The 27882-nt window shown below is 39.3% G+C and overlaps 2 protein-coding genes and 1 long non-coding RNA gene across 9 annotated transcripts in view; 2 read left to right on the forward strand and 1 right to left on the reverse strand.

Annotated features, from left to right (window-relative positions):
- The window catches only part of FGD5 (FYVE, RhoGEF and PH domain containing 5), a 101173-nt gene extending 87836 nt beyond the window's left edge, over positions 1-13337 (forward strand). For all 3 annotated transcript variants that reach the window (XM_068694675.1, XM_068694674.1, XM_068694673.1), the window contains 7 exons: positions 1188-1287; positions 2886-3023; positions 4113-4215; positions 5619-5746; positions 8524-8652; positions 10505-10653; positions 11261-13337. In XM_068694675.1, coding sequence (XP_068550776.1) covers positions 1188-1287; positions 2886-3023; positions 4113-4215; positions 5619-5746; positions 8524-8652; positions 10505-10653; positions 11261-11297 — 784 coding nt within the window. In that variant the 3' untranslated portion in view covers positions 11298-13337. The remainder of the gene's footprint in view (positions 1-1187; positions 1288-2885; positions 3024-4112; positions 4216-5618; positions 5747-8523; positions 8653-10504; positions 10654-11260) is intronic.
- Positions 1-27882, reverse strand: part of LOC137862533 (uncharacterized) — a 453236-nt gene that overhangs the window by 280042 nt on the left and 145312 nt on the right. The window lies entirely within an intron of this gene.
- NR2C2 (nuclear receptor subfamily 2 group C member 2) overlaps positions 18544-27882 on the forward strand; it is a 42179-nt gene continuing 32840 nt past the window's right edge. Inside the window, exons 1-3 of one of the 5 annotated variants that reach the window (XM_068694707.1) lie at positions 18639-18693; positions 21887-21970; positions 23223-23322. Coding sequence is in view for 3 of the 5 variants with exons in the window: in XM_068694704.1 (XP_068550805.1) it covers positions 21911-21970 (60 nt within the window). In the remaining 2 variants the exon portion in view is untranslated. Of the gene's footprint in view, positions 18694-18889; positions 19003-19927; positions 20231-21886; positions 21971-23222; positions 23323-27882 lie in introns of those variants that run through there. The other 4 variants (XM_068694704.1, XM_068694705.1, XM_068694706.1 and 1 more) reach the window with 4 other exon arrangements.

Consider the following 27882-nt stretch of genomic DNA (forward strand, 5'->3'; position numbering starts at 1 on the left):
CTTTTGGACACAGAGGTAACCATCTGGTGCCCTTATAAAACAACAGAGCACTGGGAGAAAGCAGTCAGTGTACCACCCTGTGAGACTAATTCAGAGCAACAGTGGGTAGCACTGTGACAAAATCCCATCCCGTTCAGTTTCTCTTATGAGTAAACTGAATGACTGCTGGTGTTTTTAACAGATGAGGGCTTATGTTCAGGGTGCAGAGGAATGCCAAGTCAGGGATCATTGATTAACTCTGGCACTTCATCTCTACCACTTCTCCCCCACCCACGCCCCCCTTTTTTTTTAAGACCACAAAAGGCAAATTGGACAAATTGTCCTTAGATGTCTTGTTTGGTGGCCTTCCTGAGCATGGTGTATGGAAATCACAGATGAACAGCAGCTGGCAACAATGCCAGTGCTTAGTTTTAAAAGGAACTCTAGTGGATAGCTTTAACATGAGTACCTGGTATGACTCAGGGAAGGAAGAACAACACATTGAGCTGCATCCTCTCCTTTGATTGATTCTGAAAACAGCTAGAGCTGTTCACAATTTCAGATGGACATTATGCACACAGTTTGAAGTCACAACATGAAAGCCAGCTAACATATGCAGGACCAGCTAATGGTCCTAGAAGAAAAAATGCATTTGGGCATTTAGAGCCCTGCTGCTTTTCTGGGGCTGCTGTACTGACAGGGAAGCACAAAGTGCTCCCTGTTCTGTCCAGTGCAAAGGGGGCATCTAGAGGCCAGTTCGGAGAACTACTAGCCTCCACGCATAACTGCAACTAGAGAAAATGCTGTAGAGATGAGCACAAACACACTTATTCTGAGCAACCCATGGCGACACTACATGCTTTAGAGTGCCTAATAGCTAGGGCAGACATGGCAGAAGAAACACTTTATAGTCTAATGTGATCTAGGATTGACCAGCTTATAGAAAAGTCAGAAACTACTTCGAAAAACATTTCTGAGCACTGATTTCCTTCTTGGTCACAGTCATAACCATTGATCTACACTAATCACCCAGCTGAATAAATACAACAGTCAGTTTTGTTCCTGGTTGAAAACAACTGGTTCAATGCATGAGTGGGTAAAATCATACATTCATAAAGTGAAGATTTTCTCCTCAGATCCAGAAACTGCTTGTTTTGGTTCCTGATGTGCTTTGTGCATTGACTGCTTTGCTGTATTTCATTCCACAGCTCTTGCTCGGAAAGGGATGACTGGTACAGCTGCATCAGCAGGCACATCCCTGATGACTACAAAGCTCACAATACTTCCACCTTCCACAGTAACGTTGAGGTAAGAGGAAGCCAAATCTTTCAGTGCTTGAAGGGGAAGTGGGAGGGCAGTGGGAACACACACAGAGGGAGAGGGAATGGGAAGGAGGAAAGAGAAGGAGGAGGGCTATAAAATGTAGAGTTCCTAGGGCAGGACATTCTTACTGTTTTCATTTAAATCGGTATGTCAAGCCTAAATAACAAATCTCATACCACAGTTCATGGTTTGAGAGGCCACCTGAAATGTTAATCACACTCTGTATTCTGTGGTCTTTGCTTAAATATGAGTTCTCATGGAGGAAGACTAACAAAATTTGGTCCTAAACAGTAACTATCTTGGATGATCAAAAAATAGGTAACTAACTCTGTAGATGTAAGAAAACAAAACTACCCATTAGTTATACTAATACTATACAAACAATAAAGCCACTGCCAATGCAAACCTCACCAGCAATATTCTAACTGAATCTGCACAATTGATGTATATGGTTACTTTCTTGTTGATTTCAATTGTACTGCTCTCAGTTATGAAGCCAAAGAATGTGCTTGACAAAAATAAAAATTCTATTTTAGATTAAGCAGAACCCTTTACTAAAAAAAAAAAAAAATTCTTGCTGCCCTGAAGTTAATTTGCTTTCAAATTTTTAACAATAAAAATTAGAAATTCTATTGCATAGCAAAATCAAAGCCTTTTTCAAGACATGGAAAAGTAATTTCTTTTGCATCTCTACTTCTGATGTAAATCTGAATGTGCACAAGAAGAAATTTGGAGGAATTGCATCCTATTTGCTTGCAGGAGTCTATTTTCCTCATAGCAAACCTCCCTAGCAAACAGTCCTTCAAAGGCACAAGACTGTGCACTACCTGTGCCAAACACTTACAGTGTTGTGAACTGAAAGTGGTACCCCAAATATTTCTGTGCTGAACCAGAAGTAACACCTGCATATCAGCAGTGGCTTATTAAATTAGGTTCAGTTTCATATCGACCATGGCTCCATGGGCTTGGAGCACAGGCATAGGCACTTGCACAACAGCAGCCTGGTGCATTCCAATGCAATAGGAATAGTGAATACATTTTCTAAAGCTGCTTACAGATATTTGGACTGTGTGGGGATAAATTCCTCTTTGTGCACATCACAATTTGCTTTGGAAAAGAAACAAGTTTTTACCGTTTTCTGTCCTATCTCTTCCCCAGTGATAAAACTGCTCCAAGGTGTAATGAAATAATGAGCTCAGCCTCTTTTCAGCTGAAAACTATGGAGTTTTTTAGCGATGCTATTTCAAAAACTGCTAATAAAAAGATGGGTTTAACTCATGTTCTTACCCACAATTTGCATATACAATGAATAAGATCTTTGTCTGATGTGGAAGATTGCCAGTGCCTGACCAGTAACAACAGATCTACATTGATTCTTACTTGTTGTGACTGGCTTTCACAGCACCATGTACTGATTGGCCACAGACTTTCAGTGCTGAAGCACCTCTATCTCAATGTGCATCAAGAATTAGAAAAAATGGGGACTGTAGCAGGTGGACTGCAATGAAAAAACTGTATGAGGGAAATCACTTTGTACTTTGGAAGTGTGGATGCTTCTTAATTCATTCTTGTTGGATTTTAAGCTACGGGAGAAGCTTGGAATAACCGTGGGTGAGAGGCCTCCTACTTTGGTACCTGTGTCCCATGTCATGATGTGCATGAACTGTGGCTGTGATTTTACCCTCACTTTGAGGCGACATCATTGCCACGCCTGTGGGAAGGTAAGAGATGTACAGCTCCTCAGGGAGGCTGTATTCACACTTCTAAGACACTGGCTGACACTGGTGTAATTTCTACAAACTCGTAGCAACATCAAGACCAGAATTTGGCTTCCCACAGAACCTGTTAGTGCCCTGTTAGATTAGGTAATTAGGTTTCTAATGACCAGTAGGAACAACAGCAACCTGCCCTTGAGAGGCAAATTAATTCCCAAAGGCTGGTAGTTGAAAGCTTACATGGTAATTGTTGCTGAGTCCAGCTGTTGTATCTGATCTGCAGCTAGAACTAGAGACAATGAAGCAATACACTAAAAATACAGATTAAAGGTATGGACCAGAGCAGTCAAAAATCCACGTCCTGCCCCTAATAACAGCTACTAAAATTACCTTCCAAAAAAAGTGATGAAATTCAGTGACAGGGAACGGTTTGGTCAGTAACCACAGGGAAAGCTTTCTCTATGCTCCACTGATGAGCTGCTGCCGTTTGCCCTAAAGCCATGAGGATCTATAAGCTTCCCAGTGTTCTAGTTCCTTTATCACTCCTTTAGCTGACTCGAGATGTGTTTATACATACAAATTTACAGTCCTGTTTTGAACCAAGGTTCTCTTTTAGTCTCAGTGTGTTGTGTTTTTTTTTTAAATTATTATTTTTAATTTTTAATTTCTGCTAGTATGAAAAAATATTTTTCCCCCCAAATTCACAGAGAAAAATCAGTCAGTACGTAGACGGGTAGTGGGAACATGCAAACTTGTTTCAGAAAATAATGTTACTAACGAAACTATGAAAACAAGAGTAATATTAAAGTGGCTTTTCTGTGCTTTGATAAGGGGAAAGGTGTAAGTTCTTGCAGAGATAAGCATAGCAACGGTGTGCAACTAAATTCTGTGATCAGTTCTGCTTAGCTTATGACAGTGTAAATCTACAGCAATCACAGTTCAATCAGTAGGCTTACCAGGATTGACACTGCTGTAGCAGAGTCAAATCTGCTCCACTATTCATCTTCCTCTCCCAAACAACTCGAAGGATTTTTTCTGTATGTGCATATGTCCAAATAAAATTATATTTAAATGCTTCTATCCTTTCTGGAACAGATTGTATGTCGAAATTGTTCAAGAAACAAGTACCCTCTGAAGTACCTCAAAGATCAGGCAGCCAAAGTTTGTGACAGCTGCTATATGGAATTGAAGAAAAGAGGTAAGGTTCCTTCATTCTTGGCAAAACTGACAAATCTGGTGCCTGTTTATATAACAGGGAGGGTTTTAGGACCTGCCTACTATGTTCAGTTTTGTGACAGGATTTCTCATTTCAAGCATGAGGCATGCGTATTGATGTCCCAAGAGTGGCAGGCTGTATGTCAGCTAAAACTTTATTAGAAAGCCAGGCTGTCCTCTGAGGGTTCCTCTGGCCTTTTGATAAGCCAGAATAGCAGCAAACAGTGAGATGCAAACAGTATAGCTGATAGCTATTCCTTGTTTTTTATACTGATTTTTTCCTGTTATAGGAAATCAGTGGCTTTACTATTCCTCATTCTGTCCTCACCCTTGTTGTAGCTTTTACAAGAAATGCCTAGGCAAAGTACAGAGCCTCTAAGAGCTTTTCTACATGGGAAGTTAATCTTGGAATAGATGAAAGCACAAATTCAAAGTGGAAGAGCTAAACACAAATTCAAAGTGGAAGGCCTAACTAGAACTCTGTATCTTATTGTCCCACTATGAGTCCCTGTTCTGTTTTAAATACACACCCAAATCAAAGATAAATTGGGGTGAGGGAGTATATATCTCTCTCTATATATAATACAAATATTTAAAAAAAATGTATATATGAACAGAGAATTAACATGAAATAATGTTCTCCCACAATTACTCATGTAGACAATCCCTAAAAGTAGGTACATTCTAGTGTCAGAGCTAAAATAACAGGGACAGGTGAATTTAGTTTTCCATTCTGATTAAAGAAATTAACACTAGCCAAGCAAACACATGAACTGATACTGTCACAATAGCCAAAGCATTCCCAAGCCATTGTGTGCCCAAGAATTGATAACTCAGATTTGTGCTAAAACAATGCCGAGCTTTACCAAAACTTCCTGATAATGTGTGTTGCCAGAGGAGAGGATCATGAAGATGTGAACTCAGACAACAAGGGGTAATGAAGACTGATGTCTCCCTTGCAGAACTCAAAGTGTTCTTAATACAGAGTTCTCAAAGAGATTTATACTGAAAGAATGTCCCATTAGTGAATTCATCCTGCAGAGATGTTACAGAACAGAGAGTGAGATGGAAAAGCCATTTGGTTAATGTTGATTTTAACTTAGAAGAAAACAAGCTGTGTTTACTGTTTTGTCAGCTTTCTTGCGGGCTGCTTTCAAGAAGCTGAAGGTTATTACCATTACCCTAGGGTGCTATGAAATCCAGCAAGCTAGCCAGACTTAAAGCGGAAATTCAAAAGAAAAGCTGAAATAAAAAACAGCTATGGAGGAGGCATTGCATTTTCCGTAGCTGGTTTGCATTAGTGTATCATGTGTCTCTTAGGCCTACTATGATATGTGCTGATTCACCTATTTCCCCCTTCCCTTCTGAATTTTCCTAATCTTGCAGAGCGGCCACTAAGTGTGAGCTTCCCTCCAACTTCATCCAGGTGTTCAAGCAGTGCCTTCTCTGTCTTCCACAATATCCATTATTCATCTTTTAAGAAACAGAAGAAGATCCCTTCAGCTCTTATGGAGGTAGGACCAAGCTGCCTGAGAAAGGCCAGGAACTGCACAGAACTGTGTGCTATTTCAGCAGCTTTGTTTATAATTTATTCTGTGCGCAGTGGGCTCAACCCATGCCCTGGTCTACTTGCATCATGCAAGTATCTTTTCTATTTTTCACACTAGAATTTCAAACACAAGATACTCTGTGCTCTGAAGATACCACAGAACCTTTTTCAGCCCACTAAGAAACCCAAATTAGAGCAGCTTACTTTAATTACTTCATCAACCTGTAATGTCTTCAGAAAAAAATAAGCCTACCTCACGGTAGTAGCTAATAAAAGACTGCAGGTCATAGGCCTTCACAAGTATCAACAGAGCATGATTTGCTGTCAATCAGTTACTTTTTATGACAAGACACTTACTTCTGAAATTTTACTTTGATTTCAAAAAATAAAACGCCATTTAGGCAATAGACTCTACTCTTTTTGTAAGTAATTCAGGAGTGCACATTTAATCAGTCGTTTTCCCCCCAGCTCAAACCAAATTATTTCAAATAAAATTGATAAAATCTTGATCCCACCAATGTAAACAAGCAAAATCCCCACCTGTTTCAAAGGGACCACAATTTCTCCAGCTATATTAATTTTCTTTCCAAGAAAAAGGTGTCAATCATGTTGATGCAGTCTAGGTAGCAAAGTTGCCTATTAAACCTGAACACAGTAAGGTACTCACATTTCACTGAAATCAGCAAGTATTTATCATAGTTTCTTCAGAAACTCAGGAAGAAAAAGAGAGTTCATGAACTCTGAAAGAAAGCAAAGGGAACTCAGGAAGATTACAGTGGTGTCAAGTTGCACAGGGAGAAAATTAGAAGGGCCAAAGCCCAACTGGAACTCAATTTGGCCAGTGCAGAAGACGACAAAATAGACTTTTTTAAAAAGAATCTCCTTCCTTTATTGGATGTGATGGAAAACACAGTGACAAAAGATGAAGTAAGGCTGAGGTATTTAATGCCTTTTTTTTGCCTCAGTCTTTATTAGTAAGGCCATTTTTCCTCAGGGTACCCAGACCCTCTGAGTTGAAAGATGGTGACAGGGAGTGAGATGAAGGCCCTGTAATTAAATGGAAAACTGTAAGTGACCTATTACATCCTTTGAATGTTCGTAAGTCTATGGGGCTGGATGGGATTCATACAAGGGTACTGAAGGAGAGGGTGGAAGTGCTCAACAAACCACTTTGATTTTAGTAACAATCTTAAATGCAGGGCACAGGTCTCCTTCTCAGCCCCGAAATTTCAAGTTGTAGCACACGACAAGGGAAGAGAAGGCTACAGGGAGCTGCATATTGGTTTGTGTCCAACATGGGACTGTTAAAGATGGCAGAAAGGCTTTAAAATAATAAAATAAAATCAATGCTTTATGATTTACATATAGACTCTTAATACAGAGGTGGTGTTTCCAGCTAGGATCTAAAATGACATGTGCCATATCCCTACTCCAACAGCATGCTGACTGTTCCCTGAGGCAAAAGAGACACAGATGGAAATGGCCTTAGCTCCTGTCCAGAACAAAGTTACAGAGCTGTAAAACCACTGTGTCACAGGCAAAAAAAGTGTGTTATGCTGCAAATGCCACCTCAGCACAACAGAATCACGCATGGCACAGGGCTGCACTCAGGTTCCCAGGTCATGACCAAAGAAAGCATCCAGTAAGTCCTGCCCTATGGCTGCACTTCCCCAGACACTCTGAGATTATATGAAAGAAAATAAGGTGAAAACATCTTGCTGAATTCATTGTTATGTCAAGACATGGGAAATTCTTGAGGTTTATTTGTACTGAGGTGAAACTAAGCCAAAAATACAAGCATGTAACACAAACACAAAAACTGGATACTGAGAAAGGCCAAAATTCAGCTGTTATGACAATAGTATTGTCTTTCTATCCACAAGGAGGCAGCATGTTTATTAATGTGAACTGTCTGATGGTAGCATTGATGCATAACTTTTTTCTAATTTGTTTTACCCAGGTCTTGGAATATTTTTATTCTACTACAATACACTATTGTGATACTGCTCAGTCTTCTATTCTGTTAGTGTTAGAAAGGCTGTTTTTGAACCTCTGACCTTTGTTTATAATTTGGTATAATTGCAGTTAACTGCTGCAATTAATGATGCATACTGCATTATGCGCAGGTGTGCATGTGCATAGTTCCATTCACTCAAAATGTGGATCCTTAAGATCGTTAATGGCTTAGATCTCCAAATACTTCTGTGTAACCTTCCTCGGAAATATTACATCACAAATGAAATAGTCACTATCAATTTATTAACATAAATGAATATAAAACTATTGCAAAGTCCTAAATATACCCACATCTTATAGGTGTTCAGCTAAAGGACTGTCCTTCCATATTGGAAGCATGCACTTTCAGTTTACCACCTCACCCCCCTCAGCTGCTTCCTCTCCTTCTCTTCCCCCCCCCCCCCCCCCAAGAAAATAAGCTGGGAAAAAGGACAAGTACACAAGTACACCTTCTCAGAACACAACTGTAAACTTGCTGACCTTAGTAACAATTTGTTTGCATATTTTCCATGTGTTACTGAGAACTAAATTTAACCAAACATCTTCTAACAGTAAAAAAAAGAACAGTAATATCACACTTATGCTTTTTATTTCTCCATATTTTTAGTGGTCTACTTATGGTTTCATGGACATAGCCCTAGTTGTCTAGTATGAGATGAACATGCATTATCAGGAGGGGAAAAGCCTCTGCTGTCACAAATCCTGCTTTCTCCTACTTTCCTCCAGGTGGCAGCCTCGGGAGAGGGAGCTACCATCAGTGGTTACCTCAGTAGATGTAAGAGAGGCAAAAGACACTGGAAGAAACGCTGGTTTGTTATCAAAGGCAAAGTCCTCTATACTTACACAGCAAATGAGGTACTGTGCAATCAGACTTCAAATAGTTTCTTAACTGGCTTTCCTCTTTTGCTCTCTGCAGTCACCTCTCCGCAGAACCTCTGAGAGCTGGTTCTAACAGACTGAGTTTCTGGGCAGCTCTCCTTATCAGAGAGACTCAGCCACAAACCTGGGTGGACCTCAGTAACCCTCCTAACAAATTGCTCTTCATTATTTGACTTTTTGCTGGTGCTGCTATATACTGTCAACCTTAGTCTAGGTATTTACACACAAACACTTCAAGGTAACTGACAAATTTTTTATAGATGGCACTGTAATCCATTTCTGGTGGTATGGAGAATCTTGCACTTTTGCAAGTATAAATATGACATATATATATATATCCTACTAGTATCAACAGGGAAAGACAGGAGACAATCTGGAGAGGTGAGAATATTGCTCTCTATATTGGCCTGTAAGCTCCACCTTATAGCCAAGGAGCTTGGGTATAAACTAAAGCATTTTTATGTACTTTTTCTCTCCCTAGTCCCTTTTCATATTTTAATTTCTTCTCCTTTGTGAATAGCTGCATTTACCAAAGTAAATGCAATACAACAGGTGGTTATGACTGACAGATTTCATAAGCAGAAGCATAAAAAGTAATTTTGCTAGACAAAGAACACAATGCAAGAATTGTAGTAACAGCAATATTTGATATTTTAAGCCCTCAGAACACTTTGCAAATGTCAATTATTTAAATTTTCTTCACCAATTTGAGGCGTGAAGCATCATGATCCCCTTTAAACAGATGAGATTGAGGCACAAAAGAGTTCATTTGGCCATCATTGGAAACTAACTTATCAATTGCTTCAGCAGTGCTGTTGTATAGTTAGTAACCTCGTATTTTTTCTGCCTACCTCCTTTACATTTAGACCACATAATTTTGAAGCAGACTTTTTTTCCAAGGCCCTGCAGCCTCTTATGACTTTTGCTGAACGCAGCAATTCAGACTATTACCATCAAATTCTGTATCCAAGACATTACTTACCTTCTTTGACTTTTGAAGTGATCTGGTTCAGTGATAGGGAAAGAGTAGTGGATGACTAATTAAACTTTATGTTCCCAGTTTGCAATTCAGTTTCTAAGAGCAGAAGCAAAGGCAACATACACACACTGAAAACATTATACACTTAGAGAAAACATTACCCAGATATAGTGGCCAAAACTGCAGCTTTCAGTGACAGGTAAAAGGCAGTATGAATAATGCTTATTGTTTCTTGAATTTATAAAAAGCCGTGTTTGGCAAGCAAGATGCATGGCTGTTTCTTGGGGGTAAATTAACACTGAACTGCATTACCAATTCAGAAATGTGGAGGCCTCGTTGAATGCGAGCATGCTATTTGACATAGTGCATGTTTCTAAAAAAAAGTTGCTAGTTGCTATGAAAGTTGCTATGAAAGGAAATGACAAGGTACCAATCAGACTACTATTTGCATTCAGCAAACAAAAAGTGTTTCAAAGTAACACAACTGAGACTGAGCTGTGTCTCAAACTTTCAGAAGCGTTGCTGCATGTGCCATACTGTCAGTAACCTTGCAGTTTACTTTGTGGACCATTACGTCAAAGGTAGCCACGAAAGTTACGGGCAATTTGACCTTGTGGGTGACCATGAACAACTAGACTTTTAGAGGTGTTGTTGGAATTCAGGACTAGGTGAACATGTGCAAGTATGCACTGGCACTGTTCCTGTTTAAGAGCCACCAGTCCAGCATCAGACTGGTACTACTGCTTTTGCAGCCCAGAGGGGGGTTGTATCACGATTGGTCTTCAGAAAAAAAGCCCACAAGCTGTTACAAGCCTTCTAATTTTTGGTTCACTTCTTGTTTGTTTTCAGGACAAAGTTGCCACAGAAAGTTTGCCTTTGTTGGGTTTTACTATTGCCCCAGAAAAGGAGGAAGGCAGTACGGATACAGTTTTCCATCTCTACCACAAGCAGACTCTGTTTTATAGCTTCCGAGCAGAGGATAACAATTCAGCACAGAGGTATGGGGATAGACTTCCACGCTTGGCAGTATGCAGGTGTAAAAGCTTCAGTAGGGTTTTCCTCTCCTTCACTTCAGAACTCCTACCATAACAGAGTAAACAAATGGCTTTCAGTGTTGACTAAGCTTAATTGCATGCGAGAGATGTGGGTGATTATAAATCTATTGTGTTTTTGCTCCCTTGAATAGTTAGAAAGGAGGCTGAGTCTCAAGAATCATACCTTGAAGTCTGTCAAATGTGATTTTTGCACAGGAGCTTCCCTGATTTCTGAGTTCTATTTATCCATCTCTTAGTTTGCTCATCAACACATAATTGTTCAGATTTCACAATTTATTGCTACTGCTTCCACCTAGTAAAATAATCATGAAATTCAAAGTAAAAATGCCAGCACCTCAGAACACACAGGGAAGGAAATTATTGTTTATGGGAGGTTTTGTTGCTTTTAAACATACTTCAGTGGTTTCATATCTCCCGTTCTAATCACAAAACCATAGTTCCTCATTAGAGCAAGGATGAGAAATACAGTCCTTTTCAAGCTTAATGTTCTTCTATTTCCTAAAGAAACCTAATTTTATATGTACCACTCTTTCCTTCCTGCCCTTTTTAGGTGGATTGAAGCCATGGAAGAAGCATCCATTTTATAGCAGCAATCACCCAATGGACTTGGAATAAATTCTCAGATTTCTATACATTCCCGACAACCTTTTATATGTCTCACAAAACTGAACAGTGTATTTCAGGCAAACTGGTTACATACACTGGAGATATGAACTGTTTCCAGATTGCTCTCTTTACTTCCTTCCTCTTACATCCACCTTTTTTTTTTTCTCCAAAAGGAAACTTTAAAATAGGGAATATTTATGTTGATCTTTATGTCTGTGCAAGTTCAACCTGTGTTATAAGCCTCTTCTGTGATCTCACAGTAAGCTAAGTTTAACATCAAGACCAAAAAAAATGGAAATACTGACTACAGTAAGCAACAGGGTCAATTTTACTTACTGTAGAGCACTATCATATTTCATTCGGTTGGTTTTGGTGTCTATCATGAAATGAGAAACAATGTAGTAAATGACAGATGCTCATTTAAAGCACTTTATTATTTTTATTCAACTACAGCTTCACTATTTCACGTTTCCAAGGAGTTTGGTGGACCAGTTCGTTACTCATCCATTAACAAGTGCCAGCATGAAATCATGCCCTGCATATGCTAAATTGTTTCCACAGAAAACGAATAAACAAAATCATTCACCTGCTCTACCAATGCTGCACTAGATAATGATCCAGGATAATTACTTACTATCCTTTATAATTTTACACAAACCACTGTATAATTTATTTTAAAGGAGCTAATTTCATACCACTATAGTATTTTGAAATGCACTATAGGAGCTCTACAAATCTAGACACTGAATAGTATAAAGTCTCCCTAAATACTGCATCAGACTCAAACCCAAAGGATATTTTTAATTTATTATAAACCTATAGACTGTTTTTATTTAACACTAGCCTACCTTGTAGTGTTAAGATTTTTATCATCTATTTAAATACTCTAGCTTTTTTTTTCAATCCTCCTGATGTTTCTGCTGTTCTTATGAAAAACGTCATTAAAAGTTTAATCCATATAACCAGCACACCATTTGAAACATGCTGGTGGGGTGAAACACACTTGTCTGTACCTGCTCTGTTAAGAGTGCTTTGAAACTCGTGTAAGTAAATGTATCTTACTCCACCTCCAGGGCTGGATTCTCAGCAGCTAAGTGTCAGTATGACTTCAGAGATGTGCTGCTTTATACCAGATGAAGATGTAGAATTCTGGAGTGCTTTTTTTTGTTTGGTTGGTTTGTTTAAATAAGGTTGAGAAGTGATGTTATAATCATTGCAATAAAATGGTTTTGTGTCCTGTATTTGTCATAATACTTGACTGAGGAATAGAATGGCATTTATGATTAAAATATATCTTTGTATGAAAATAACACGCTCAAGAATTTACTTACATTACAATACATTGTGGGAAGGGGAGACTTTACTATTTCAAGTTTTGCCTTTCTTCAGTAAGTTGCATGGATACCTGAATTTTTGAGTAATGAACTGGCTAGAATTTTCCATATTTTTAAAGGTCTGTAATATGTATCCAAATGATAAAGATAGTTCAATTTATCACCTGGAAAAACAAGCTTAAAAAAACAAATACAAGTCTACCACTAAATAAAAATATAACTGTATTGTTTTTATTTTTTTTAAATACATCTGAGTCTGATAGTTTCATAAAGCACAGATTATCATATGCAAACAGAAAACAAGTATGAGAAAAGTAAAACTTTTGTATTCTTTCATTAATGGATGAACACCAATGCTAACTCTTTTGTTTCATGTTAAAACTATGGCCTTGCTACCAATAGACTGTATTTTCCCCCTTAAAAACTTTTTGCACTGAGAAAAAAATAAGAGAATGTTAAATACAGAGTAAGATTTCTAACAAAAATTTCTTTTCTCAAACAAAACAAAACTGCACTACAGAACAGTATTATGAAGATTTAGGTGCTGACATCTTCTGACTGTATGAAGTTTTCAGTGATAAGCAGTAAATGAATACATGAAAGTATTTTGTTGTAAAAAGTAACATACAGTGCTATTAAACATGTTTTAAGTAATGTGGAAAAATAAAAGGTCAAAATATAACTGCAGTTCTACAGGCTTTTCCTTTACATTATTTTCACTTCTTTAATTCCATCTTTGCACTTCCAGTTAGCGTTAGCACACACGAATTAACTGATTCTCTCACAAAATAAGGAAGAATATCAAGTCAGAAGACAGCAGTTGAGGCCTTCTGGTGGAAACAGGATTTAGACCTAATTGCTATGCTCAAGTATTTTGGTCAACACTGCATTTAACCACTACAGAGCCACCCCACCTGTCAACACTGCTTCAGTCACAGATACAAATGGTCTCACGAGTGGAAAAAAATAAAATAAAATGCCCTCATAATTTCAGTCCTACTTGATCTAATTTGAGCAAAGCTAAGCACAAAAGACAGGAATTATCTCAATTTCAGAGATAAAACTTTCTAAAAGTGATTACCAGACTAACATGTTAAATTGAGATATCTAGATGGTTTACTGTATGCAGTTCACTTATAAGCAGCTCAGTAAATTTTCTTCCTAACTCTCGGCTGTTATTGTTCTCTCTCAAAAAAAATAAAATAAAATAAATTTGTTCCACACCTTCATAAATGATTAAAAAAAAATCAGTAATAAGGCACAATATACTAGCTAATCATTTGATAATTCAAATGCAAACTGACCTTATTTGTTGTTTCAGTTTTTTTATTTTGCCACCGGTTGAAAAGCATTAAAATGATTCACAGTTATCTGCAACTAATATATAGATCTATCTTACAGCACGTGCCTTTTTAAAAATGTTTTTTAAACAGTTGTTATAATAATTTTCCCAACTCAAAGTGTAAATCATGCAGCAGAGTTGAAGTGTACCAACATGACAAGATCCCATGCCATTGTAACCAAGCTCTGCTAGGTCTGGAGAGCCCTGGGGCTGCTACCCTTCCCGAGTTCATTCTGAATTGCTTTTAGGATTGAAGAACATCACGCAGCTATGAATACCAACCAGGCTTTTCTTGTTTGCGTACTGCTTTGATACAAAAGCAACAAAGACCTCTGGCTGTAAACACTTTCAGTAATATGAAAGTAAAAGCACTGCCAATATTCATCCAGGGGAAAAGGTATTCCCTTGCTACTATGTGAACCTCCTACATGCAAGACTTAAATGTGACTTCAGACATTACTTGGGAACATATCAAATAAACCTCAGTGTATTAAAAACAGTGTCATCCGGATTGAAGGATATTATTAAGACATCGATTTTGATCTAGTTTTAACAAGAAAATCACTAGACTTCAGGGCAGGATTACAGTCTCTTTCAGAGAGACCCAGTAAAACAAAAAATAGATTAAAATAAATAGATTTTTCCTAAAACTGCTGTTTCACAAATATTCTGAAAGTCTTCCTTTTCCATAGAATAAAACAAACACCAGGAAACCTATGAAGCTACCATGAAACAACAACAACATTGTCATTCTTTGCCATGTTTCTTTTTATTATTATTACTAATTGACAAGGATCTTACATTCTTTTGGTTATTTTAATAGTTGTTGATTTTATTTTTCCAGAGAAGTGTTGCTTTGGAAAGGCATGGAATACAGTTTAAATAAACATTCAGATTTTTTTCATCTTTTTACTTGCAATAATACATTCTTGTGTCGTTTTGCTCACTCCTCTTTCAGTTAAAAGAAACTAGAAGGACAGTTTAGTATTTGTCTGTATTTTCATTTCATATACTATATGCCACATTATTAACTGTAGTACTTGGCAGCAGACAAATTTGATCTTAAAGAACACCAGAGGAAGTGGAATTACTTTATATCAACAATGACAGCCCCTATTAAACAGATACAAATATTTCATACTGAAAGCTCACTTTAGGTGAATTTTAGGGCAGGGTTAGGATTTTGCACTGCTCTTGCCTTTCACAAACCTCAATATACAGCAGTTGCATATTTTTCTTAAAGCTACTTTTTACAAATACTATGTTCACAAATGAAAATAAAATTTAATATATGAAATTAAATAATAAAATGAAAAACTTTCTAGATTATTCTCTGCAAAATTTCATTTTAAGTTACAGCCACTACATGATAAACACCAATGATTTCTGAGAACAAAAAAATTAATTTCCTATAAACAGGAATTCACTTCAAATACTACACTGTGGTATCAGGTACATGATACTTTCCATGTTTCTGCACACCATCTAGAATATTTTTGCCTTTCTTCTGATGTCTCCAAACCCAGATGCAGCATGCTGGCAAGCCTAACAGCTGCAGTCAGTGTGGGACTTAACTGCTAAGCAAGATCTTAAAAAAAAATAAAATAAAAAAGTAAAAAAATCATCGGACCATTAATAAAAGATGTAAACCAGGAAAAAAAAAAGTGCATAGCCTTCAGAAAATGTCTGCTAAGCCCATCAGTGTTCACAACACTTGGTTCAGATTCCTAATATACCATTTCTGTGTCCAATTATATCTGTTTCACCACAGGGCAAGCCAAAGTAATTCTGAAAGCATTTAACCATGTTAAAGGAAAGCTTAATCTTTGGCATGTCATGAATTTGTTTTGCCTTAGAAATCTTGAAACTGCTGTACACCTTCCTTACTATGAAATAAATCTTTGTTGTACCATATAATTGGCTTCCCTTGTCTCAAATATTTTTAGATGACAAACACGATTTAAAAAATGGGTCAGTCCACTTGTATTTTCAGAAAGCTGTAGCGCAGAAACAAAATAAAAAAAAGACCATGTACAAGTTGGAATGTGCACCCAGGAACAGCTAAGCAATGACCTCAGTACCATACAGAGGGCCACCAAACAGGTTGGAGCACAAGACAAAGGGATCAGGTGAGCTCTGATATAGTCAATTAGATAAAGGAAAACAGCAACAACTACTCAAACTCCTGAAAAATATGCAAATCTGATGGCAGTTATAAACATGGCATTTCAGCATGGAGGGAAGTCATTGTGTTCTCCTGCTTTCTCAATATCCTTGTAGAGTACTTTCTCTCAGTGGACAGTTTGTCTTCTACCACTTTAAACTAAATTTGACTACGCTTACACTCACAGGATCACTACAGAGAAGTTCAAAGGCAAATGCCACAGACTGTAAGAATGCTCAGGCAGCATTGCATCTTGGTTCTTGCTCATTCTAAAAAAAGAATGCTTTATTGTTTTCCCTCAGGTTTATATATATTTATTTTTTTTAATATGTAATCTAGGACTAGCATTTGTTTTGCTAGCCCCAGCAACCATCTGGTTGCCAATATATACTGTATTATCAACAAAAATCCCTTAAAGCCCAAAATATCAGTTTAAGGAGGCAAATGTTTTCATTTTCTCTTAAGCTATCACAGATTATTAATATATAGTGAAAGGATATTGCAGCTCTTTAGTTGTTCAGATTTACATAAGAGTATTTGACAGGACTTGATGGCCTTCAAAGAGAGGCCATCAGTTGTTCATATTTTCAGTTCTTCCTCAGACAAATCTCAAACTAGCTTCAACAAGAATTCTATTCATATCAAAAAATGTACTGACAAGTCAGTAATAAAATTCTCTGAAATACTTTTCTACCTAACCATGAACGTAAGTGACATGGGGAAAAAAAAAAAAAAAAGAGGAAAATTGATTATGATTCTGATAAAAACATTTTAGATAGCAAATAGATGGCAAAACTAAGGATTTGTTTTAAATTTGCCTACACCATCACCCAAAAGATGAGCATCTCACAGTTTAAAGCATTAAATTGCCATTTTTCCCCCAAATTCTCAAACACAAGTGGTCATAGACGCTGTTCCACAAGTCATACCCTAATATCTATCCTACTTCACAAATGAGGGTATTACGAGAATTTTGAAAATTTTTACATGTATGTTTAAAAAAAGAAAAAAATAAATATTTACACTTCAAAACTATGTTTTATGTAGAAAAAAATCTGCAACTGTGTTTTCAGTAATCGGCTTTTGGCGGTACATACATGTCCGTGTTTTGAAAATTTGAAAAATCTTTGTATAAAATATTTAAAATTACAGTAGTAAATAGGTACCTAGGACATTTTTCAAAATGTTTTCCTTTATCTATTGCAAGGATGTTTGTACATCATGTGCCTTAACAATATTAATTCCAGTCATGTGACACCAAGGCTATCAGACATAGCCAGTTCTAATTAACATCAGGGTGCTTACTATAACAATTCAGACTATAGCATCTTCTGCTTAAGTCATCATTGCTTCCAGCTTCTCTTTCTTCCACACATTTCCTTTCAAGAGTTACTGTTATTTCACATCTTCACTTTAATGTTTTTCTGACCCCTGCTTAAGTCAGCTTCTGTCAAAATGACCAGACACAAAAGAAACTTCCTAGAAGTACTAAAATTAAGCTAGACCATTTTGATAGGTGTAGCTTAAAAATCAGCTAGACACAATTATGACAGAGAACTGGGCCCATGAGTCAATATTCAGTAGCCTCGGAGAGGGCTGTTGATGACAAGCCCTTAAAGGCGGTAAGCTCTTACACCACCGCGGACTTTCGTTGTGAGAACAGCTCACAACACCCTATAATCACACACTCAGAAGCACAACAATCCTCACGGCCAGCTTTACTGCGTGAGCCCTAGTCAATGACAGCAACCTTACAAAATGAAACAAGAACTTACAATGGTCTGAAGGCAGCCTTAACAAAAGCCAGCATCAAATCCTTTGACTCAGTGTCTTCGGTAAAATCGCAGATACACATCCCACGTACACGTGGAATATTTACACCCACCCTCGCACAGAGCAACTGCCCCAGACAACTCCAGGCCGCAGCAGAGCCGCGCTGCCAGGGCTCAGAAAGGGCTCCACCTAAGCAAGGCGCTACCGTTCCCCGTTCCAGAGGGAGCCCGGGCGCTCCCGGGCGCTCCCAGGCGCAGGCACCCCGCGGCCCCCCCAGGCCCCCCCAGGCCCCCCGCGGCCCCTCTCAGCCGCCGGGCCGAACGCGCCCGCCGCAGCGTTGGCGCGAACGCGGGCAGCGGCGCAGGTAGCCCCGCCCCGCCCCCCCCGCCCCTCCCCGCCGCCGTCCCGGCCCCGCCCCGCCCCGCCAGCAGGATGGAGGGGGCCGGGGCCGGCGTGGTGCTGGGAAGAGGAAGCGCGGAGACGCTCTCGGGCGGCGGCGGCGGCGGGCGGGGTCACGAACTCTGACCTTTCACAGGGGCCCGGCAAACACCGTAACACAAAGCGCCCCCTGCCCCCCGCTCCGTGGCACGGCCCCGGCCCTTCCTCCCCCCTCACTGCCCCCCGCCAGCCCCTCGCCGCCGCCGCCCTCGCGGGGGGAGGGAGGGCCGCCGCCGGGCACCTCCACCCGACGCAGGCCCGCCCGGGCCCGGGCCCGGGCCCGGGTCCGGGTCACCGCCAGGGCACGTTTGGCGCCAGCTCCTGAGGTAAAATTCGCTTTTTAGAACCGAGCCGGGCCGCTGGGGCCGCTTCCGTCCGGACGGGGGCGGGGGGGGGGGCATCGGGACCTTGCTCGTGGCACCCCGCGAGCGGCGGAGGGGAGGGGAGGCGCGAAGGCTTCGGTAACGTGCTGCTGAGCGGTGCCGTAGGCAGGCCTACAGCTGCCGGAGGGAGGGAGGGAGGGAGGGAGGGAGGGACGGTCTGCGCGGCTCGGGGCCGGTCCGTTGCGGGTGTTCCAGCGCGGAGCCGCTGTGCCGGGATGTGGGCCCCTTGAGGTCGGAGCCGGTCCGGTCCCGGTGAGAGCAGTCCGCTGCCCGGGGGGGGCGACGGTCGCGGAGATGACGAGCGCGGGACGCGGACGCGGAGAGGGAAGATGGAGTCTGAGCGGGCGGAGGCGGCGGCTTGAACCCGACCCTTTTACCTTTGCCACCGGGAGGGCGGAGGGGAGGGGGCGGCGGGTACTTTGCATACGGGGCTGAGGCCGCCGCCATCTTACCGGCCGCTTCCCTGCTGCCGCGCCCGCGCCTCTCGCAGCCTGACACAAGGATACACCGGGGGGAGGGGAACGGGGGGCCTAATGGCGGCGGCAGCAGCCCCGCCTGGGACTTGGCCGCCCGCCAGCGCCGCCATCTTGTGCTTGGTCGCGTCCCTCGGTGTTTTCCCTCTCGCTCGAGAGGCGGCGCCAGCGGCCTGATGGGCGGCCCGCGCAGCCAATCGGGGGCGCGCGTGGGCCGGCCGCCTCTCGGACGGGGCAGCGGGCGGGGCGGGGCGGGGCCGGCGGCCGCGGGGCACGGCGGCCAATGGGCGCCGCGGGGGGCTGCGCGCGGGCCCGCCCCGGGCCCGGCCACGGCCACGGCCGCTGCAGGGTTCGGCCGCGGGGCCCCTGCCGCCTCCCGCCGCCCTCCTGGCAGCGCCTCAGCTGCCCGCCCTCTTCTCCTCCGTCCCGCTGAGGAGCCGCCTGCTGCCCGGCCCGGCCGCGGGAGGCGTGCGGGGCGAAGAGGCAGCGTCGCTGGGCCATGAGCGCGGACGGCAGCGCGGCGGGGCTCGGCTGCAGCCGCCCTGGTGCGGTCCCGCCTAGAAAGCGTTGGGACGGAGCGTGTGACTCTCCTCTGAGGTTTCCCTGCAATCTAAGGGGAGAGATGGTTTCGCACGGTATTTTGTGCGGTAGGTCATCTGCGTGTACCGCAGCTGGCTGCCGCCCTGTTCCGTTGGAAAGGTGCTCCAGGTGGTCCAGCTGCCTCCCTGCTGTTATAGCCTACTTCTGTTATTGGTTTGTTTGGAGGACTTTTTTTTTTTCCTATGAAGTCTGCTGCTCAGGGGCTTTGCTAAGGAAGCAGATTTTGCTTCTTATGTCACTCTGAAAGTTAGCGTTCTGAACGCTGGCATGTCGGTCTGGTGTGTGAGCTTCCAACTGCATTTGGTCTGATTGCCTCAACTTACTGTTGTCTTGGGAAGGTAAAAAGTGAAAAAAACTTTGGATAACAGCACCACCAGCAAATCTGTTAGAGACTTACCACAGCAAAGGTATCATTGGGGCTTAAAAAGGTACTCTTACAAACAAAATATCTCATCCTCAGGGTTTTTTTAATCTTAAAGCGCTGAGAAAAAAACATGTTATGAGCACATACTTATTTTTCATGATGAACTTAAAAATGAGAAAACAATGAGAAAGAATTAATTAGAGAACACCTTGAGAAACTGTCCATCAGCTGCAATATTAGATAGGTCTGGTGGAAATGGTCCATAACTTGCTATGCAGGCTGCACACTTTTTTTTAAAAAAAAAAAAAAAAATAGCTGTGTGGGAAACTAGCATATCCATGATTTCCACAGAGAATGTCTCAGTTTTGGTTATGCATTGTTACAAATGATCTTCCGTTGATGTATACATGTTATTTACATGTTTAATTTACCATAATAAGACTTAATCTTTTTAACTTAACAAATGTTGACATCTTCAACAATGTTAGCTTTGTAAAAATTGAGTTTGGAGAGGGGTATATGGTTCTGGGGATATGAATGCATTTTCCAATTATGTATTTTGCTATTGATAGTAGTATTTATTTTTAATTTTATGTGAAATGGTTGCCTTGCAAGTATCAGCAGAAAGTTTTCAATGAAACGTCCTATGTGCTGGTATTCAGGAATGTGTTTTTGTTACCTATGCTTGGGTCATGATCTGAACTCTGTAACAAGCAAGTCACAATTCAAAACCCACTGCATGAATTTGAAGCCTTAATTAAATTTACCCTTGGGGAGGCACAGCACTCCCCAGCACTTTTTCTTTTTTTTTTTTTTTAAACCCCTGAAGAGCATAAAGCTCAACGTACAGACACTTGAACTAGTATAAAGCAATCTAGTAGTACTTTCCCCTCAGAGTTACAGTATTATTACATTATAATTACAATGTATTTTCCATTATCTGTTATTACTTTTTAGATGGGATAGCCTGATTCTTGCACAATGCAGGATGTCTGTAGGAATATGGGTGATCATGGCACTTTGATGGATAGATTCAATAAAAATTTGATCAAGCACCATTCTCAGATTGTTCTTTCCTAGTTCAGGGCATGGCTTAGTGGTGGACTTTAGTACTAGGTTGAAGGTTGGACTAGATGGTCTTAGAGATCTTTGCTAACCAGAAAGATTCTACATACGAGTAGACTTAGGGCACTCTAATGATGCTGTATTGTGCACCGTATCTGAAGAGATGTGAAGAGTGTGCTGTTGGAGTTAATGACTTTTGTAGGGCATAGTCAGAAGCCATTTTAACTATAAGGTTTCTCTTCTTTGAATTAGGCCAGCTCCTTAAAAAGTCCGTATTTCACAAACTGCATCAGTAGTTGACAATCAAATCAGTCCTTTCTAATTTATGAAGTTAGTATCTCTTACTCGCTGCTTAAATAGAGAGAAAATATATATGACAGGCTTTATAAAGTAAAAGAATGACTGTGCCTATAATAGTAGAACTTAGCTTTCTGAATACTATGACTCCTACATGCGTGCACTGTGCGTATATTTGTGCATACACACGCGTTCACACATCCGGGGCATATCTTCTTATTTGTCAGATAAATTGAGCAGTATCGTAAATTCTTAAGTCATCAGGGATTTCTTTAGTAGTAAGGAAAAGCCCTAATGTTTGTGCCTGATGGAAGTTGCTGGCATCTTTTTCAAACAGGTTCTCTAATGATCTTGCTTCGCCATGGCAACCAATATGGAGGTGCTGGCTCAGCAGGTAGTGGAGGCTCAGCAGGTGGCTGAGGTGAGTGACAGATGATACCACTATGTAAGGTTGTTGTTGCTGTTTACAGTTTATCATAATCGGAACAGGAAATCCCTATAGAGCAGTACTGCATCACAACGGGCAACAAACAAACTAGTGCAACCCGTACGTGGTTTGTTTGCAGTATATTGTTCTGGTGGCCTCCATAGTAGGAGTGCACGTAGAAAGTTCACCGTGAGCTGTAGAGAAACCTGTCTGTAATATGGAGTTGTGTGTTTTTGTTTTTTAATATATATATTTTTTCTGGTGATATGATAATGAATTTAATTATTTTAGCCATGAAAAATTTCTGCTCATCTCTTGAGTTGCCATCTAAATCTGGAACAATGTTTGAAGATACCTGTTTTACTTATGTACTATACTGAATTTACAATAGGATGATTAATTTAAATCAGGCTTTATATTTTGCGTCTACATATATGATGAAACACAAGCATTAAAATCTACTCAGTGATATAGTGATGTCTTAATGTATAATCATTGAAGCTTGGATGTTCAACAGCTAATATGTTTAAACTGACTCACAAACACTCAAACTACATATGGCCATAGAATATAAATAATTTCTCTTTCAGTTTACAAACTTTAATCAAATAAACTAGGTTTTTGTTGCTTAAAGTTATTTGGTTTAATGTATTTGGTTTAATATCTTTCAAATGTACTATGGTTTAATCATATGATTTTATAATTATGGGATTTCATAAATAATGAAGGGCAAGTAGGCTAAGTCTTCTGTAGATAAGCCCATATCTTAGACATTTTGTTGGATTTTTGAGTAATTGAACTAAGGTTATACCTTAATATTAAAAAACCAACAACCTTCAGTTCAAGAAGCAGCTCTGTGTAACAAATGTCATTGGATTTTCAGAAATGGATTACAAATTCTTATTTACAGCATTTTTTTTTAATGTTGGTTCTTTTAAAGTATATCATGACAATGATTGTACTACAATGTGGAAAATGGACTATTGAGTATGATGGAAGTAAGACCAAAGGAGTAGTTTCAAAAAAACTAAAATTTCACATACTGAAACTGACAAGTGATTTTTTCATTCAAATTTTCTATATCAGATATCAATATCAATAATAAAAAAAAACTCCTCCAAAACAACTTGGAAATAAAAATATGTAATGGAAACACTGCAAACCGTATAGTATTTTCATAGAATTTGAGGTCTATACTCACATCTAAGACACATAAAATATGTGACATTTGTAATTCCTCGTGCAGGAAATGCACCGTGGTAACATAGTGTGATGGTTGTATCTTGCCACTGGAGAGATCGCTTCATCCCAAGAATTTATGAAGCTCTGTGATTTCTTCCTGGCCGGTGGGTAAATAGAGGGCTTCATCTCTTTATAGTATTCACCTCCTCCTTAAATTATACACTTGTCTGCTGCATAACCCCATGAAAACTAGTTTTCATGGAAAAAGATTTGCAAACAGCTGTGTCTCATTAAGAGTTAATTGATGTTACCTTTAAACTTTGAACCATTTTTTTTTTTTATGAATGGTTGGGTGTCTGCAGTCAGATACAGGTTTTAACACAGCTAAAGACGTTACTAATTTTCTTAAAGTATGCTATAATACTGTACTCACTGTCAGAGAAAATATAGTGTAAAGCTCGACAGCTGCTTTAAATGAGAGGCTTTTTTGAAATATTACTTTTTTATCAGTGAAAATTAAATGGAAGGGAAGTTATTAATCGTGTACTGAATTTTAGTTTATGAATGTTGAGAGAAAAGTTGTGAACAGGGTAACTTAATGCAGATATTGGCATGTTCAACTATCTCCGCGTCAGTTTTTCAACATAATTGCTACATTTGTATTGCATGAGTTTATTGAAAACTTTGATACCTAGCACCACCTTGGACTGTTGTGCAAGTAGGCCATTTTTTCTTGAGTAAGAGTTCATCAAGTTTGTTTTCAGTGATATTGTGGCTGTATCACTGGAGTGAACTGAGTATTCTCCACTATTTGCATTTTGTTCTGATCCTTGTTTTAAGGGCTTTCTAAAATTGTCCTTTTAATGGTTCTACTGCTTTTGCTTTCTTTATAGCAGTGTTGCTGCTTGCATTTTTTCAGCTGTGTATTTCTGAAGAGATTGGATAAGAGTGTTTCATTTTTTGTGTCTGCAGTTGACTATACTTCTTGTTTGTGAGATTGGAGGACAGACAGCAGCTATAGGGAATTGAGAGGGAATTTCAGCTATTTTTCTTCATCTTCAGTTGCTTTTGAAAAGCATAAAAAATACTTCAGTCTTAATTCAAAATAAGTAATGCCACTTTTATCAAGTATTTAGTGCTGTCACTATGCAATATAGCAGTAGCCCAGGTTCAGTCCCAGCACCTACTCAGGTTTAGTTTTCTTATTGTTTAAGGAAAATGTATTCTGTTATGGACGCGTATTATCTGTGTGGCACCTTAGTTTTAACATGAAGTATTGAGGTAGAGCTGTCACTACAGGAGGGAATAAGGTCTTCCAACATCAGTTCTGATGTGACCAGGAAGAACTTTTAATAGTAGCTAGAGCTGTCCCTTTTCTGTTCCATTGCATCCTTCTCTTTCCCTGCTAGAGGCTATACGGGGAGAATCACAGGAGTTGGATATCTTGAGCCTTGTGCTTACTAGGAATTTATTTAGGCTGGCTGCATTGCTGGAGGATTTCAGTTTAATTGTTTCCCCAGTGCCCTGAAAAGAACTTATCAAAACCTTGGGCCTTTAAAAATACCTTCTGCAATGGCACTAAAAAAATACTGGTTATCTTTGTCACATATTCTCTTCAGATGTCTGACATGATGAAAAGTGAGAGTAGAATTGCTGCCAATCTGACTGTTTTTCACTGTGTTGTAAGAGTCAGTAAAGTGCAAAAGAAGGCCGTTTATTTTCAATATCTTATTGTTACCAGTAGCCATATTCTCGTTTTGGATGAATTTTTTCAAAGTGGAGTTTTGATGCTGAATGCTCTCAAATCATTCAAATACAATTCACTGTTGATTGTTAAGACCTAGCCATACTCAGTCAGCCTGAGAGGTATCTCACACAAAGTACATATTGGAGAAAGGAGATTCTACATACCTTACACAGCTTGGCAGCCTCTGAATTCAAGATGTTACCAGATCTGATAATTTCTGGTGTAATATAGGTCAGCCAGGCGTTTATGTCAGATGTAGTCTGAGGATTTTTTGTGATGCAGATGAGCTAAGAATTACAGCTTTTTCCATGACCTTTGACTTAAAATGTCTTGTACAAGATATTGCAGCAGAATCCTGTTAGGGCAGTAAAACTAAGGACGATCTTTTTCTGAATCTGAATTTATCTGCCATTCTACAAAGAGTCCAGGTGGTCAGCACAGTTCATTCCAAAGAGTATCACTGGAACTTTTAGAAGATAAAGATATTTTTCATGTTTGTGAAACAAATATTATTTTCCAGGCAGCACATATGCTTTTCATAAAGGCCTACTAGCTTAGTAGCTAAAGATGTTCATTAGGAAAAATATTTATAGAAAAAAGTCTTTCTGATATAATTTGAGATGTAGCAGGTTTTTTATGCTGTAAAAATTGGTACAGTATTTTTCATTGAAATTCTTTTTAACTTTAATGAGATAAAATTTGTAAAAAAGTTTCAGTTTCAGGGCGCTGTTGAAAATATTTGGTTTGCAGTTGCTTTAACAATGCCTTAATTTCTGTTTTATTTTCTATAATATTAATAATACATGTAGTACGTCTGCAATTGTTTTCTACTTAGTGATACCTGACTAGTGCATTCAGGCAATACACTCGCTTTGATTTTTAATAGCATGATTATAGGTAATGTTCTTCTATTTAAGTTAGAAAAACTAGAGGCTTTAGTGAAATTATGAATTCAAAAATTCCTCCAGTCTCTGGCCTATTGATTTATTCCCTTGATATATTTGTCAGATAATTCCCTCATTATCAATTTTGATAGTAGGGGAATAAGCTATTTAATAAAAAAAAAAAAAAATAATAAAGCTGTCCTTAGTAACTGAATTTTCAATAGGCATGTGTTTGCATGAGCATATCTACATGTGCATGTAAAGAAAACACTATTGGAAGGTCAGTTCAGTAAATTAGTAAACAATTTAATTGAAAGGCTATGAAGAAATCTTAATTATTTCAAAGAGCAACAATCAAGAAATTTCTGGAGAACCTTCATTTCAAAGTACTGTTTTTACACAAACACAGGCAGATATCCAAAATGCAATATAATATAATTGCAACTAAAATGTAGAGTTAGTTAGTTACTTTTCTTAAAAAAAAAAAAAAAAAAAGTTAGGAAAAATATAAATATATACTTTATGTATGCAATTATATTTATATAAAATGACAATAAATGAGTAGAACAGAAGTAGCCTAATGTAATTTTGCCAGCCCTAGAAACGCACCTATTTGTCAAATACTTGTTTTTCAGCTTCATGATGCAAGATAGTGGATATATACATTTCTAAGTATATGTTTTTTGTTTCCTGGAGTTTATGTATATCCTCTGTTGCATTTAATGCAAATCATTAATGAATTTCCAAACACTTCAGCCTGTGAAATTATCGCTAGTGAAACTTAGTAGTTTGAGAGCCTAGGTGAATGAAGTCCTCTCCTGATTGGTCCAAATCAGACAATTCTCCATGCCTTGCCACTTTTCTTCCACTTCAACTCCATCTTCCCGTAGTATACACTTGGTATGATTTGTGAAGTTTTCTTCTCTCATTCTGTCTACTTTGTATCTAGCTGCTGTGTGGGTACTAAAATTGAAGTATTGGTTGTGTCCTCAGGAACTTTTAAGGGAATCACATGCATAGATGAGCATGAAATGTTTTTAATCAATACCAGGTAGGATTGGTTAGTGCAGTGAATCTGAAAACTGCTTACATAGACATCAAGTCGTCTTAAGTCCTAAAATTACATTTGATAGTGATGGCTACTTATCTTTTTTGCTCCATCCAGTTGATACAGATCGAATTCCATAATCTCTCTGCACAGTAGCAAAAATTCCAGTACAAGATAGGTCCTGGTCTTCTGCAGACGCATTCAGGAGGTACTAATGACATTTCCAATAAGTGAAATACATACAAGAACAAAAGTTAGGTCATAAGCAGAATGATAGATATCTGAATTCAATTCTGAGTAGTTTTACTGTGAAAATTACAATTTACAATAATTTCAGAATCTTCTTAAGAGTCCCACTACTGTATTAAGCATAACATGATTAATATTAAACATGATCCAGTACTTAAAGGGTGGCTACAAAGAGGATGGAGGTTTTCTCTTCATAAGAACCAAGGTGGAGAAGACATGTGGCAGTGAGTACAAGATGTACCAGATGAGACTTTGTCTTGGTGTAAGATCCCCCCCCGTTAGAACAGACGATCACTGGAACAAACTCCCTAGGGATGTAATAGAAACCCCATCACTGGAGGTTTTAAAGATGCAGGTCAAGAGGTTGCTGGATTAGGCTCTCTTTTCCTATGAAAGGTTGGACATGATGATCTTTTGAAGTCCCTTCCAACATAGGCTGTTCTGTAATTCTTTGAAAATAAACTCTAATAATATACTCTTGCAATATTGTTCTATAACGATGTTTCTGCTGATATATTAGAAACTCTAAAGATACAAAATAATAATTCTGCTTTACTATGAATGTTTATTACAGTAGCATATTTGATGTCATATAAAAATGAATGAAATTATTTGTATTATATCTATGCAGTAGATAATGCTTAAAGTATTTTTTTTTTTGATGGAACTAAAAATCTAACCCCAAATGACCTAAAAATCTAATGTTTCTCATAGTTAAATATGCATGTTATGTATGTATTTTTGCTCAAGTTTTTGAGGTTTCCTAGGTCAGATACTCAGTACATTACAGGACACT

This window comes from Anas acuta, chromosome 11 (assembly GCF_963932015.1).
Source record: "Anas acuta chromosome 11, bAnaAcu1.1, whole genome shotgun sequence".
Taxonomy (NCBI): domain Eukaryota; kingdom Metazoa; phylum Chordata; class Aves; order Anseriformes; family Anatidae; genus Anas; species Anas acuta.